The sequence below is a fragment of the Anolis sagrei genome, chromosome 10 (genome assembly GCF_037176765.1).
Source record: "Anolis sagrei isolate rAnoSag1 chromosome 10, rAnoSag1.mat, whole genome shotgun sequence".
NCBI lineage: Eukaryota > Metazoa > Chordata > Lepidosauria > Squamata > Dactyloidae > Anolis > Anolis sagrei.
In genome coordinates this window covers 21,545,414-21,560,793 of record NC_090030.1, presented here as the reverse complement: position 1 = coordinate 21,560,793, position 15,380 = coordinate 21,545,414, and the positions used below count along the sequence as shown (strand labels likewise).

The window sequence follows — 15,380 nt, the reverse complement described above, 5'->3', positions numbered from 1 at the left end:
GGGCGGGGCCTAGAGCACATCAACGGCCAATCAGTGCCGCCTCTGGAGATGACCTGTCAATCAAGAGGCGAGGCACCGCCTCTTTTGTCGCTCTCTCGCTCAGCCTGGAATCCAACCCTGAAAGGGGCGGGGCCTGGAACACAACGCCGGCCAATCAGAGCCAAGGAGGCGGGGCCTTTAGAGCTGAGCTGTCGATCAAAAGGAGAGGCTCCGCCTCTTTCGCCGCTCTCTCGCTTAGCCCGGAGTCCAACCAAGAAGGAGGCGGGGCTTGGAATACACCGCCGACCAATCAGTGCCATGGGGGCGTGGCCGTTGGAGCTGACCTGCCGATCAAGAGGCGAGGCACCGCCTCTTTTGTCGCTCTCTCGTTCAGTCCTCCTGGGAAAGGGGCCGGACTTGGAACACCTCTCGACCAATCTGTGCAAAGGGGGCGTGGCCTTCTGAGCTGACCTGCCGATCAAGAGGCGAGGTACTGCCTCTTTTGTCGCTCTCTCGTTCAGTCCTACTGAGAAAGGGGCCGGGCTTGGAGCACTCCTCGACCAATCAGTTCAACGGGGGCGTGGCCTTCGGAGCTGACCTGCCGATCAAGAGGAGAGGTTCCGCCTCTTTTGTCTCTCTCGTTCAGTCCTACTGAGAAAGGGGCCGGGCTTGGAACGCCCCTCGGCCAATCAGTGCCACAGGGGCGTGGCCTTCGGAGCTGACTTGCCGATCAAGAGGAGAGGTTCCGCCTCTTTTGTCGCTCTCTCCTTCAGTCCGGCGCAGAAAGGGGCGGGGCCGGGAACACCCCTCGGCCAATCAGTGCAACGGAGGCGTGGCCTTTGGAGCTGACCTGCCGATCAAGAGGCGAGGTTCCGCCTCTTTTGTCTCTCTCGTTCAATCTGACTCAGAAAGGGGCGGGGTTTGGAACACCCCTCGGCCAATCAGCAATGAGGAGGCGTGGTCTTTTGAACTGACCTGCCTCTTTTGTTGCTCTCGCTCCAATCTAGAAGGGGCGTGGCGTAGAGGCACACCGCCGGCCAATCAGCGCTACGGAGGCGTGGCCTTTAGTACCGACCTGCTGATCCAGAGGTCTTGTCGCTCGCTCGCTCAGCTCCGAGTCAAAGCCAGAAGGGGGCGTGGCTAATGGGAATACAGTCGGCCAATCAACGCCGCGAGGGCGTGGCCTCAGAGCTTGTGGCAGAGCACTCAACTTGACCACATGGGGCCGAGTGGAAAGTTACCTGTCTGTCAAGTGCGAAGGTTCCGCCCCTCCAGGGAAAAGGAGGCGTGGCCGGTGTCCAGCGTGGTGTCCCCTGACAGCTCTTAAAGGAGCCGCGTTCCTTTTTTTTTATTTCTGTTTTTTTTCCATTTCTGAATGATTTTTTTCCATTCCCTTCGTTGGGATTGTTTATTCGTTCAGCGGAGAGGCCGTTTGCAAGGTGCAAAGTAAACTAACATAATAAAACAACAAGATCCACAAAAATCCCAAACAGAATTTGGCAACCATTCATTGCAATGGCACCTTTTGAGAAGGCCTATGCAAAAATCTTTGCATTTTTCATGTGAAAGGCACAATCTGTCGCATTTCTAATTACAGGACGATCTGCTTTTGTTTATGGTTCCTGTCTTTGCATGCATTCAGTGGCCAATAATAATAATAATAATAATAGATCCCGAAGATCAAAGAGCATTTCTCTTTGATTTTATTATATTTTTGCTAATTGTTTCTGAACCCTGCAACGGAATTCTTAAGCAACTGGCCAAAACAAAGAATAGAGGGAATAATACTTTAATTAAATATTAAAATAATAAATATATATTTTTATAATACAGTTAAATCAGTTTTTAACAATACTGCAAAAATGTGTTACAAGATTATTTTAAGGTTTGTAGAATTCCTTAAAATATGTAAATATATTCTGCTCCTTCCTTAAACCTGTTTGCCCAGGACTCCATGGCTCCAAGGGATGGTCCTTTGTCGCCATCCAGTGGCCAAAGTGGAACATTGCACCCTTTTTCTTGAGCCCAGCTATGATGGTTCGGCTGTAATATTCCAATGTGGCCACTAGATGGCAGCAAAGGAGTGCACATTGGAACTGAGAAGTCTGCTGTTTGGAGCAAATCTCAAGTGTGCAATACCGGATGTGTCCATTGGGGGCGGCAAAGGGACCTGTCACCTTTTACACTGTCTGGGAATGATGGGAACTAATATATTTATTTACAGTATTTATATTATGCCCTTCTCACCCCGCAGGGGACTCAGGGCGGATCACAATGCACATATACATATGTTCATTGCCATCTCTATCCGGTCTGTGGTGCAGCTGGCTGGGAGTCAGCTGCATTAAGATCACTATTGACCGAAAGGTTATGGTTTGAAGCCAGCCTGGGTCAGAGTGAGTGTCCGACCAATTTGTGTAGCTTGCTAACGACCTTTGCAGCCCGAAAGACAGTTGCATCTGTCAAGTAGGAAATTTCGGTAGTGCTATTGATCGAAAGGTCATGAGTTTGAAGCCAGCCTGGGTCGGAGTGAGTGTCCGACCAATTTGTGTAGCTTGCTATCGACCTTTGCGGCCCAAAAGACAATTGCATCTGTCAGGTAGAAAATTTAGGCACCACTTATGCGGGGAGGTAAATTTAACTAAAAATCTCCAGCAAGCATGCAAAGAATGAGGAAGTACTCCATCAGTGTCACAAATGTTCGGTGAAGGAACAGCTCCCCTGGTGGCCTAAATACCTTCAAGAAAAGCTGGAATGTTAAATAGCCTCTGTGTGTCGTCTGTATATGTTGTGTGTCTATGGCATTGAATATTTGCCGTGTATATGTACATTGTAATCCGCCCTGAGTCCTCTGTGGGGTGAGAAGGGCGGAATATAAATACTGTAAATAATAATAATAAAGATACATGGCAAACATTCAATGCCATGGACACTATTTATTTATTACAACATTTACATGCCACCCTTCTCACCCCGAAGGGGACTCAGAGCGGCTTACAATATATATATAATACAATATATTATATTATTAGCATAGTACAATATCGGTATTAAATGTTACTATATTGTATTAAAAATTGTAGTATTAACAGTAATATTACATGCAATATAAATATATAATTATAATATCATATTATTATCAGTATTATATTGTATTACATTGTAATATTATAAATATTATATGTATATACAATGTATTATATTATATTACATTATATTATATTATTAGCATAGCACAAAACATATATAGACAGACACACAGAGGCTATTTAACTTTCCAGCTTCGTGAGGGTATGCTTCGAATTCCGGCCACCGGGGGAGCTGTCGCTTCACCATCCACTTGTCACACTGATGGAGTGCTGCCTTGTTCTTTTGCACGCTGCTGGAGATTTTTATGGTGTCGTAAATTAGTTAAATTAACATAAAGCAGTACCTGAATTTCCTACTTGACAGATACAACTGTCTTTCGGGCTGCATATGTCGACAGCAAGCTAGACAAATGGTCAGGAGCTTACTCCAACCCGGGCTGGCTTCGAACTCAGTGATTTTATTGCACCTGACTCCCAACCAACTGTGCCACAACCCGGTCAAGAGAAGGCTCATGACCCTGCAAAACTACAATTCCCAGGATCCCATAACAGTAAGCCATGCTTAATATCTTTGACTATAAATACCCTGAGCTGTCCCACAGCCTCTTTCCCATTTCTCCCACTGCTGCAACTGGGATTTCTCCCATTGCTGCAACCTGTTTCTCCTTATCTCTATCTTTGTCGCAGAGCCCGCTTCTTTGCTACAGCTCCGCCAATCGGACAGCTCCCTGGTGGCGTCAGCCTAGTGAAAAGGCAGAAGGAGCCCACAAACAGAAAGACAAGGAAGGCCTCTGCCTCTTGGGCAACGAATGGCTCCTCAGAGCCAGAAAGCAGCTTTATCCAGCTTTTAGGGAGGAGGAGGCCCCGTCAGAACCGTCTTCTTCGCCGTCCTCTTCATCGGTGCTTCTCTTTCCGGCCGGACTCCATCCTGGTCTTGGCGCTTGTGGTGGCTTTGCGGGGAGTGCCCTCCTCGTCCAGGTTGGAGGTGGCAGTCGAGCCAGTCTTCCCAGCACTTTTGCCCTGCAGGAGGAACAGTCACGTGGAGCCTTAAGGACCTGCCAAACCAGTACAGGCTGCCCCCAAGTTACAAACATATGACTTGCAAAGGCCTCCTCGTAAAGAACAGGGCTGGACTGGATGGCCTTTGGGGGTGCCTTTCATATCTATAATACGATATCTATCTCATATATATATAACTAGCTGTCCCCTGCCACGCATTGCTGTGGGCCAGTCTGTTGATTTGGAAAATAAAGTAATGAGAAAGTGTTGGTTTCTAATATATGTAATTTCTTTCTGCTTGTGGGTAAACAGTATTTCTTGCTGTTTCTTTGTCAGTGTTGATGTGGAGAGTGTCTGGTTTGCCCACCCTGGAACATGCAACATACAATGTCCTTCTTTAAGGGTCCCTTTCAAATCTATGATACTATATCTGTGTGTGTGTGAATAATATCTCTATCTATCTATATCTACGTCTGGATGGCTCTTTGTCAGGAGGGCTTTGATTACGTGTTCTTTCCCTGATGAAGGGAGTTGGATTGGATGGCCTTAAGTATTTTCTGTTGATCATGGGGGTTCTGTATGAGAAGTTTGCCCCAATTCTGTCGTTCATGGGGTTCAGAATGCTCTTTGATTATAGGTGAACTGTGAATCCCAGTGACTACAACTCCCAAATATCAAGGTCTATTTCCCTCAAACTCCATCTGTGTTCTTATTTGGGCGTATTGAGTGCTTGTGCCAAGTTTGGTTCAAATCCATCATTGTTTGAGTCCACAATGCTCTCTAGATGTATTTATTTATTTATTTATTTGCTTATATACCGCTGTTCTCAGCCCAGGGGCGACTCACAGCGGTGTAGGTGAACTACAACTCCCAAACTCAAGGTCAATACCCACCAAACCCTTCTAGTGTTTTCTGTTGGTCATGGGAATCCTGTGTGGCAAGTTTGGTTCAATTCCATCGTTGGTGGAGTTCAGAATGCTCTTTGATTGTAGGTGAACTATAAATCCCAGCAACAACAACTCCCAAATAACAAAATCAATTTTTTGAGTGATGATTACTCCTTGTATTGTGAGATGTTTTCTTGCCAAATTTGGTGTGATTTCGTTCATTGGTTCTTTTGTTTTTAAGGTACTCATTATGCACAGAGCATTTATATATATATAGATACTAGCTTGTGGGCCCGGAATGTTAGAATGTTGAGGCTGGCTTATCAGAAACCATATGCAAATTATACCACAGTGGCAACCAATCAGAATGTTAGAATGTTGAGGCTGGCCAATCAGAGACCTTATGCAAATTATACCACAGTGGCAACCAATCAGAATGTTAGAATGTTGAGGCTGGCCAATCAGAGACCTTATGCAAATTATACCACAGTGGCAACCAATCAGAATGTTAGAATGTTGAGGGTGGCCAATCAGAGACCTTATGCAAATTGTACCACAGTGGCAGCCAATCAGAAAGCTGCCACATACACTTTCGCCCTTCCGTCTTCCGCATACATACATACAAACATTCACTTTTGTTATATATATAGATATAGATATAGATAGATATAGACAGATAGTGATCCCTGAGTTACAAACACCTAACTTGCAAATGGCTCCTAGTTAAGACTGGACTAGATAACCTATGGGGGTCCCTTCCAAATCTATGATACTATGTCTATCTCATCTACCTAACTATATATATATATGTACACACACACACACACACACACACACAAACACATAGGCCGTCTCAAGTTACAAACACCTGACTTGCAAATGACTCCTAGTTAAGAACAGAGCTGGACTGGATGGCCTTTGGGGGTCCCTTTCAAATATGATACTATAGCTCTCTCATTTCTCTCTCTTTCTCTTTCTATACACACACACACACACACACACACAAAGGCTATCCCCAAGTTACAAACACCCAACTTGCAAACACTCCTAGTTAAGAACAGGAAGACATCATTCTACTCCTCCCAACAGGTGGGCATTCAGCAATAGATAGGTAGGTTAGATATTATATACAATATATGTATACATATACACATGCACACACACACAAATACACACACAAAGACACACACACATATGATCGATATATCATAAAATCCTAGAATTGGAAGGGACCTCAAGAGACCATCCAGTCCAACCCTTTCTGCCAGGCAGGAAGACACCATTTGATCCCTCCCGACAGATGGCCACCTGGCGCATTCATGAAAGCTGGGGGCAGGTGCCTCACCATCAGGTGGTTTTGCATGGAAATGAGGAGCGACTCCATGGTGGGCTTCCTGCCGTCTTGGCTCTTGAGCATCCGGAGGCGGGTCTTCTCCAGGAAGTCGCACTGGTTGCGCAAGGACTCTGTAGGGCAAATGAGAGGATCAAAGGGGGCGAGGAGGAAAAGGAAAGAGCCTGAGGCTATTAGGAATTGTGGGAGTTGGAGTGCAAAACACCTGGAGGGCCCAAGTTGGCCCATGCCTGGTGTAGATGCACCCATAGACTTCCCTCAAACATTCAGGATGGTGATTGCATTCACAATAGCCTTGCAAGGTAGACCTCCCATCATCATCATCATCCTTGGTTTGCAAGTAATTCCAATTGGAAGAGGTTTGGGAAAAGTTCCTTTTTGGGGCACCTGAATTAGCCGGAGGAGTTTGAGGATTGCATCACCAAAAAAAGGAACTTCTCCAGCATAAAGGGCCTATCACTTTAAGTCTTCCTACCCATCAGCTCCAGGGGTGGGTGTCTGAATACAGGCAGAAAGGCCCGGTAGCCGTTTTCATGCTTGGTCCCTGAAGAAAGAAGAGAAACTGTCATTGATTAATTATTTTAATTTATTTACATTTCACCAATTTAGTATTATGTGCAACTATTACGTGATGAAATATGATAAGTTGCTGTTGACACTGATTGAGGCATTCTAGAGACTATTTAGGGTTCACTGCCAGAGAGGTGGTGTGCATCTTAAAACTACAGACATCTTTCTCCAAATCTAAGACCTCTCCCTTATCGCTGTCCCATTATTACATGCGACTATTACGTGATGAAATATGGTAAGTTGCTGTTGATGCTGGTTGAGGCATTCTAGAGACTATTAAGGGTTCAGTGCCAGAGAGGTGGTGTGCATCTTAAAACTACAGACATCTTTCTCCCAATCTAAGACCTCTCCCTGATTGCTTCCCCACTATTACGTGCAACTATTACGTGATGAAATATGGTAAGTTGCTGTTGATGCTGGTTGAGGCATTCTAGAGACTATTTAGAGTTCACTGCCAGAGAGGCGATGTGCATATTAAAACTACAGACATCTTTCTCCAAATCTAAGACTTCTTCCTGATCGCTTCCCCACTATTACGTGCAACTATTACGTGATGAAATATGGTAAGTTGCTGTTGATGCTGGTTGAGGCATTCTAGAGACTATTTAGAGTTCACTGCCAGAGAGGCGATGTGCATATTAAAACTACAGACATCTTTCTCCCAATCTAAGACTCTTCCTGATCTCTTTCCCATTATTACGTGCGACTATTACGTGATGAAATATGGTAAATCGCTGTTGATGCTGGTTGAGGCATTCTAGAGACTGCCAGAGAGGTGGTGTGCATCTTAAAACTAGAGACATCTTTCTCCAAATGTAAGACCTCTCCCTGATCCCTTTCCCACTATTACGCACGACTATTACGTGATGAAATAGGGTAAGTTTCTGTTGATGCTGTTTGAGGCATTCTAGAGACTATTTAGGTTTCACTGCCAGAGAGGCGATGTGCATCTTAAATCTACAGACGTCTTTCTCCAAATCTAAGACCTCTCCCTGACTGCTTTCCCACTATTATGTGCGACTATTACGTGATGAAATATGGTAAGTTGTGGTGTGCATCTTAAAACTACAGACATCTTTCTCCCAATCTAAGACCTTTCCCTGATCGCTTTCCCACTATTATGTGCGACTATTACGTGATGAAATATGGTAAATTGCTGTTGATGCTGGTTGAGGCATTCTAGAGACTATTTAGGTTTCACTGCCAGAGAGGTGGTGTGCATCTTAAAACTACAGACATCTTTCTCCAAATCTAAGACTTCTCCCTGATCGCTCTCCCACTCACTTGGTATGAAAGCAAACAGCGCAAATCTAAAAAATTCAGGGAGCATCCGACCTTGATTGGGTGGAAAGGAACTTGGCAAATCAGCTCTTGGCTTGTAATGCACGATTGCTTCTGTTATTATGTATTGAAGCATTTGCATTCCACCTTTCCTTGCAAGAAGCCTCAAAGGCAACTAATGGTATTGGCTGGAAAGGGAGAAAAAGCAATCAATGAAAGCAGTTTAGAGCATAATGAATCGGCTTTGGCCATGGAACAGTCATCGGATCAGAAAAACAGTTCAAATCAATGAATGCAACACAAAAGCTGCTTTAAAGATATAGACAGACAGACAGACAAGTCAAAAAGCAAAAAGGCTATAAGGAGGGGTCTGCTGGAGCATGTAAGAAATCAGTTAATGAGTATGTGTCAACTGTAAAATTAGAGGCATGAAGCTGATTGATTGGGCCATGCCTGGGGAGATAGCTGAGCCTGGAACTTTTGGATACTGTTACATTTTTCAGATAAGTCGAAAAGCAAGAAGGCTATAAGGAGGGTCTGTTGGAGCATGTATGAAATCAGTTAATGAGTGTGTGTCAACTGTAAAATAAGAGGCATGACCCTGATTGATTGGGCCATTCCTGGGGAGATAGCTGAGCCTGGGAATTTTGGATACTGTTACATTTTTCAGATAAGTTGAAAAGCAAGAAGGCTATAAGGAGGGGTCTGTTGGAGCATGTAAAAAATCAGTTAATGAGTGTGTGTCAACTGTAAAATAAGAGGCAGGAAGCTGATTGATTGGGCCATGCCTGGGGAGACAGCTCAGCCTGAGACTTTTGGATACTGTTACATTTTTCAGGCTATGCAAGTGCTCAGAGAGAAGAAAAAAGACACAGTTTGGAATGTGCTTTTGCTTCATGAGCTGTTGGAGGGAGCTTCTCCACATGGACAAAGACCATTTTAAATCTCTCATAAAAGGACATTATGTGAACTGATGCCACAGATCACATGATAGTAAACACGTTGTTCTGAACTACTTGTTCTTTACTGTTCATCTGTATGGCATATTTTCTTTCATGGCAAGGCAGTGTGTGGGCTGATCAGATATGAACTACACATGATTTTCATTTCGTCACAGGGTCAAACTCTGGTCTTCAGAGCCTTGAGTGTATCTACACGGTAGAATTAATGCAGTTTCATGCCACTTTAACTACTATGGCTCAATGAATAATGGGAGTTGTATTTTTACAAGGTTTGCAGCCTTCTCTGCCAAAGAGGCCTAGCTACAATTCCCAGGATTCCATTGAAGTTAAAGTGAAGTTAAACTGTGTTAAGTCTTCAGCGTAGATGCACATTTAGGGATATCTAAATTAAACAAACAAACCCAAAATCTGGAGAATCAAAGGCAGATTTTTCTTCCTCTTATAGTAGTCGCACTCCCCTTTTAAAAAGGGGGTGCGACTATTATGTGATAAAATATGGTAAGTTGTTGTTATGCTGGTTGAGGCATTCTAGAGACTGTTTAGGGTTCACTGCTACAGAGGTGGTGTGCATCTTAAAACTACAGACATCTTTCTCCAAATCTAAGACCTCTCCCTGATCGCTTTCCCACTATTACATGCGACTATTATGTGATGAAATATGGTAAGTTGTTGTTATGCTGGTTGAAGCATTCTAGAGACAATTTAGGGTTTACTGCCAGAGAGGCGATGTGCATCTTAAAACTACAGACATCTTTCTCCAAATCTAAGGCCTCTCCCTGATCGCTTTCGCACTATTATGTGCGACTATTACGTGATGAAATATGGTAAGTTGCTGTTGATGCTGGTTGAGGCATTCTAGAGACTATTTAGGGTTCACTGCCAGAGAGGCGGTGTGCATCTTAAAACTACAGACATCTTTCTCCAAATCTAAGACCTCTCCCTGATCCCTTTCCCACTATTACACGTGACTATTATGTGATTAAATATGGTAAGTTGCTGTTAATGCTGGTTGAGGCATTCTAGAGACTATTTAGGGCTCACTGCCAGAGAGGCGGTGTGCATCTTAAAACTACAGACATCTTTCTCCAAATCTAAGACCTCTCCCGGATCACTTTCCCACTATTACGTGCGACTATTACGTGATGAAATATGGTAAGTTGCTGTTGATGCTGGTTGAGGCATTCTAGAGACTATTTAGGGTTCACTGACAGAGAGGTGGTGTGCATCTTAAAACTACAGACATCTTTCTCCAAATCTAAGACCTCTCCCTGATCGCTTTCCCACTATTACATGCGACTATTACGTGATGAAATATGGTAAGTTGCTTTTGATGCTGGTTGAGGCATTCTAGAGACTATTTAGGGTTCACTCCCAGAGAGGCGATGTGTATCTTAAAACTACAGACATAGGATGCAGCCAGGGCAACTGAAGCGGGCTGATGGTGTTTGATGTGAAAGGGCCATACATTTTGTGGCAGCCAAAGAAGCATAATATCTTAAAGGTTGTCTGCTTTTGCCAGCCTTCTGTCAATATGGAGTCCATGGCCACCGAGGCAGAGAAGGATTCCTCTTGGGTCCAAGGCAATGCTGTAGGGAGGGCCCCTTGGCACCTACCAGGGAGCCCCTTTTCCAACTTGCAGATGTAGTAGGTTGCCCTAGGAGTTAGGAACTTGCTGGCATTGTCTTCTGGGTTCTTGACTAGGAAAAGGAGCTTGAGGGTCCCGTTTTCTTCACATAAGTCAATGGGGTCTGGAGGGAAGGGAGCAATAGAATAGAAAGATGGAACGGGACATCCCTTTCCGCCCTCCTTCGTGTTCTTCAACCCAAAAAATTGTGGTTGTTGCAGTCAAAGAAAGAGGACCTTGCTAAGCTCTATGTTCTCTTTCCCTGACTACAACAACCAGAATCTCCCAATTAGCAAAACCAGTTTGACTGGACTCCTCTTTGGAGACTAAAGGGTCCCATAGAGGCCAACACAACTGGCATGACATACCTCCCCTTTTTTGTCCTACAGTGACAAGCCAGCTTGAGATAGCTCTTTTTTAGGGGACACATTCTCCAGAATCCAACTGGCACAAACAGCAACCTGCCATTTTTCATCGCATAATGGTCTCACTTCCCTATCTTTTTAAAAAAGAGGTACAACTATTATGTGAGAGGGACTAAACATGCCTTTGGTTCTCCAGTTTCTGGTTCTGTTGGTTTGTTGCCTGATCCAGTATCAAACAAACAGCTCAATTTCTGTTTGTTTTAAACTGCAGAGTTATTTGGGGTTGATCTAGGTTACAAACTATAAAATAGAGGTCTCTGAAGCTCCACTCTTCTCTCCTCCCTCCTTCCTCTGAGGCCTTAAGGCACTTAAAAAAACCTGAAATAGAGGTCTCTTGAATTCAGATCTTTCCTCCTTCCTTCTGCCCCGGAGTGTGGTGGAGCCTCCTTCTTTGGAAGCTTTTAAACAGAGGCTGGATGGCCATCGGGGGTGATTTGAATGCAATATTCCTGCTTCTTGGCAGGGGGTTGGACTGGATGGCCCATGAGGTCTCTTCCAACTCTTTGATTCTGTAAGGCTTTGGAAGAAGGAGGGAGGAGAGAAGAGTGGAGCTCTAGAGACCTCGCTTTTGTAGAAGGACCGGCTTTAGCACAGCAGGTTAATCACCCGCTGTAGCTACAGCAAATCTTGCCAACCAAATGGTTGACAGCTCAAAGCTAGGTCAGGGTGAGCTCCTGACTTTCAACCTAGCTCCCAACCCACCTAGCAGATCAAAAACAGCAATGTGAGTAGATGAATAGGAACCGCATTAAGCAGGGAGGTATGTTAGGCACTGCCATTTCAATCAGAAAAAGGAGGAAAGTTTACGAACAAATAATGTTCTTCGGCAAGGAAATTGAGCGACAGCACCCCCTGTGGCCAGAACCAGGCACAGCCTCCAAATATGCCAAAAGATGAGAAAGCCTATATACTATATGCCTCTATCTATTGTCTGTGTTGTCATTGTATAATGGCCTCTGGGCTGAGAAGGGCAGTATATAAATAAATAAATAATTGGCATTGAATGTTTGCCATTTATGTGTTCTGTGATTGGCCTTCAGTGAGAAGGTGTAAGGGCGGAATATAAATACTGTAAATAAATAAATAATAAATAAGGATGGATGGATAGAAGGAAGGAAGAGCACCAAATGGCCAACGTTTAAAACAAACAGAAACAGAGTTGTTTGAGACTGGATCAGCCTCCTCCCCTTTTGGAGGCAAGGCATTTTATTTAAAATTTTAAAACCCTGAAAACTGGAGAATCAAAGACAGATTTTTTCCTCTCATAATAGTCGCACCCCCCTTTTTTAAAAAGGGGGTGCGACTATTATGTGATGAAATATGGTAGGTTGCTGTTGGTGTTGGTTGAGGGATTTTGGAGACTATGGTCCCCCAAAAGGAAGCTATCTAAGTGTTGTGAAGAACACAAAAATATCAATTTTGGCACCCCAAAAATGGGGTGTGACTTTTATGTGGTGGCAACTCTTGCACAGCGAAATGCAGGTAAAGTAGCTCTCCAAGGTGCTGAATCGTATCCCCAACCTTGGAAAAGTCCCATAGTTTTAGTCCTAAGCTCATCTAAGCATCCCTTCTGACCCTCATCCATGTCCCATCCTTTGGGCATCCATCCCATGCAATAGCATCAACTCTACTTTCTTAGTGGATCCATGTCCAACGTCTGCCTCACCTGTCCTCTGCAACCCCACTTTGTCGCGCAGGTAATGCGAGAGGAGCAAAACGGAGCAGTTGATGTTGGCCAGGAACTGCCGGTTGTCTGCAAGAGAGGCGGCCAAGATAGAGGACTGCCAGCCCCAAGGCCAGGAACGGATGGGAGCCCACCTGCCCCATTGTTTTTCCCATTTCCCCTTCCAACAGGGGTCCTCCATCTCTGCGGGGCCTTGGCCTTTTCTCTTACCTCCATATTTAACGCAGATAAACATGTCCCTGGATGCCTAGCCATGCAGACAGCAACTTCTGCACCAGGCCAGGAGCCATTGTGACATCTCAGAACCTCACAGATGAACACTCTACGGAGAACCGCAGCTACAATGCCCACCATTGACCCCATTCTCCAAGATAAGGGTGGATAATGGGCAGACTTTGGGGTTCAAGGGGCTCTATTGTCTTCCAATGGACCTTGGGTAGCTACAATGTCCCTCTTGTTGCCCCCCAGCCCCAATTTTGTCATGGGTTTGGCCCACTCAAGGTTGTTTTGGGTCCTGGGTCATTTACTTTGCTGTAAAATCCCCTCTCCTGGGCCTATGAGCCAGAAGTACCTAAAATGTGTCAAAAGGGTATCATTTGGGAGCAAAAGGGTCAAATATCTTGGAGTCTGGAGCCACAATTCCCACCGGTCTAAAGCTTCAACACTGCCATATAAAATCCAAATTATCTGCTTTGCACTCGGTCCCACTGCCTTCGCAATCGTGTTTGGTGGGGACAAGGGACAGGGCCTTTTCGGTGGTGGCCCCTCGGCTTTGGAACTCCCTCCCAATGGAGATTAGATCTGCCTCTTCCCTCCTGACGTTTAGAAAGGGTTACAGCCTGTGTTGGATGGGGTCGCACTCCCCCTGAAGACACAGGTTCGCAGTTTGGGTGTGATCCTGGACTCATCGTTGAGCCTGGAACCCCAGGTTTCAGCGGTGACCAGGGGAGCATTCGCACAGTTGGCGCACAGAACTCGTGCGCCAACTGCGCCCGTACCTTGGGAAGTCTGACTTGGCCACGGTAGTCCACGCTCTGGTTACATCCCGTTTAGACTACTGCAACGCTCTCTACGTGGGGTTGCCTTTGAAGATGGCCCGGAAGCTCCAATTAGTCCAACGCTCGGCAGCCATGATACTAACTGGAGCGGAGCGCAGGGAGCACACCACTCCTCTGCTGCGCCAGCTCCACTGGCTGCCGATCTGCTACCGGGCTCAATTCAAAGTGCTGGCGCTGGCCTTTAAAGCCCTAAACGGTTCTGGCCCAACTTACCTATCCGAACGTATCTCGGCATATCAGCCCACCAGGACCCTAAGATCTTCTGGGGGGGCCCTGCTCTCTATCCCACCGGCTTCACAGGTGCGGCTGGCGGGGACGAGAGACAGGGCCTTTTCTGTGGTGGCCCCACGGCTATGGAACGCCCTTCCCATGGAGATAAGATCTGCTCCCTCATTGATGGTATTCCGGAAAAGACTAAAAACCTGGATGTTCGAGCAGGCGTTTGGTTAACTCAGTGCAATAAGTGTAATGATTGAAGGACTGGCAATTTGGACGACGAAACTGGATCGCGATTTTAGTCAAGAGATGAATTGGATTGTTTATTGATATATGTATTGTGGATCGTGTTTTTATGCTTTTAAACTGTATACTGTTGTTTGTTATAAGTTGTTGTAAACCGCGTTGAGTCGCCGGCTAGGCTGAGAAACGGCGGTATACAAGTATAGCAAATAAATAAATAAATAAATAAAAACATGGCTTTGGGATATTGCATTTGCAGAATGATGACTGAGTCAATAACTGCGGATGGCGATGAATTATGATTCTTTTTGACGAACTGATTTTTGCTGTAACTTGTATGAATAGTATTTTAATGTATTTTATACTGATGATTTATAATGTTTTTCTTATTGTATTGAATATTATGTTATTAGCTGGCCTGAGTTCCTCCTCAGAGGTCGAGAAGACCGGGTTATAAAAACTCTAAATAAATAAATAATAAATAAAATTATATGGCAGTGTAGACTCATATAATCTAGTTCAAAGCAGATAGTGTGCATTGCTTTGATAGGAGCCCCCGGTGGAGCAATGAGTTAAACCCTTGTGCCAGCAGGACAGGTCAGAGGTTCAAACGGGGAGAGTGTGGATGAGCTCCCTCTGTCAGCTCTAGCTTCTCATGCGGGGACATGAGAGAAGCCTCCCACAAGGATGGTAAAACATCAAAACATCCAGGCATCCCCTGGGCAATGTCCTTGCTGACAGCCAATTCTCTCACACCAGAAGCAACTTGCAGTTTCTCAAGTTGCTCCTGACACACACAAAAAAACCTGCTTTGATAATCTGAATTATATGGCAGTGTAGAAAGGACCTAAGGTAAAACTCAAAAGGAAGCTTGTGATTATAGGCACTTTGAAACGTTGTTGTTGTTTTTAGGTTCGAATCCTAGGATTAGAGTGCTGGAAATTGGAACTAGAGACCCTTCCCCATATCTTGCCCCAAACATCTTAAGGCTAACTAAACGGAAGCGAATCCA

General features: G+C 45.0%; 1 protein-coding gene across 1 annotated transcript; it reads right to left on the bottom strand.

Annotated features, from left to right (window-relative positions):
• Positions 1-3,552: 3,552 nt before the first annotated feature.
• Positions 3,553-13,214, bottom strand: C10HXorf65 (chromosome 10 CXorf65 homolog). The gene is given in 7 exon segments (XM_060756523.2): positions 3,553-4,088; positions 6,300-6,418; positions 6,781-6,849; positions 10,732-10,866; positions 12,834-12,920; positions 13,062-13,100; positions 13,103-13,214. Coding segments are annotated over 7 exon segments (687 nt in total). The 3' UTR covers positions 3,553-3,962.
• Between the last annotated feature and the right edge of the window lie 2,166 nt (positions 13,215-15,380).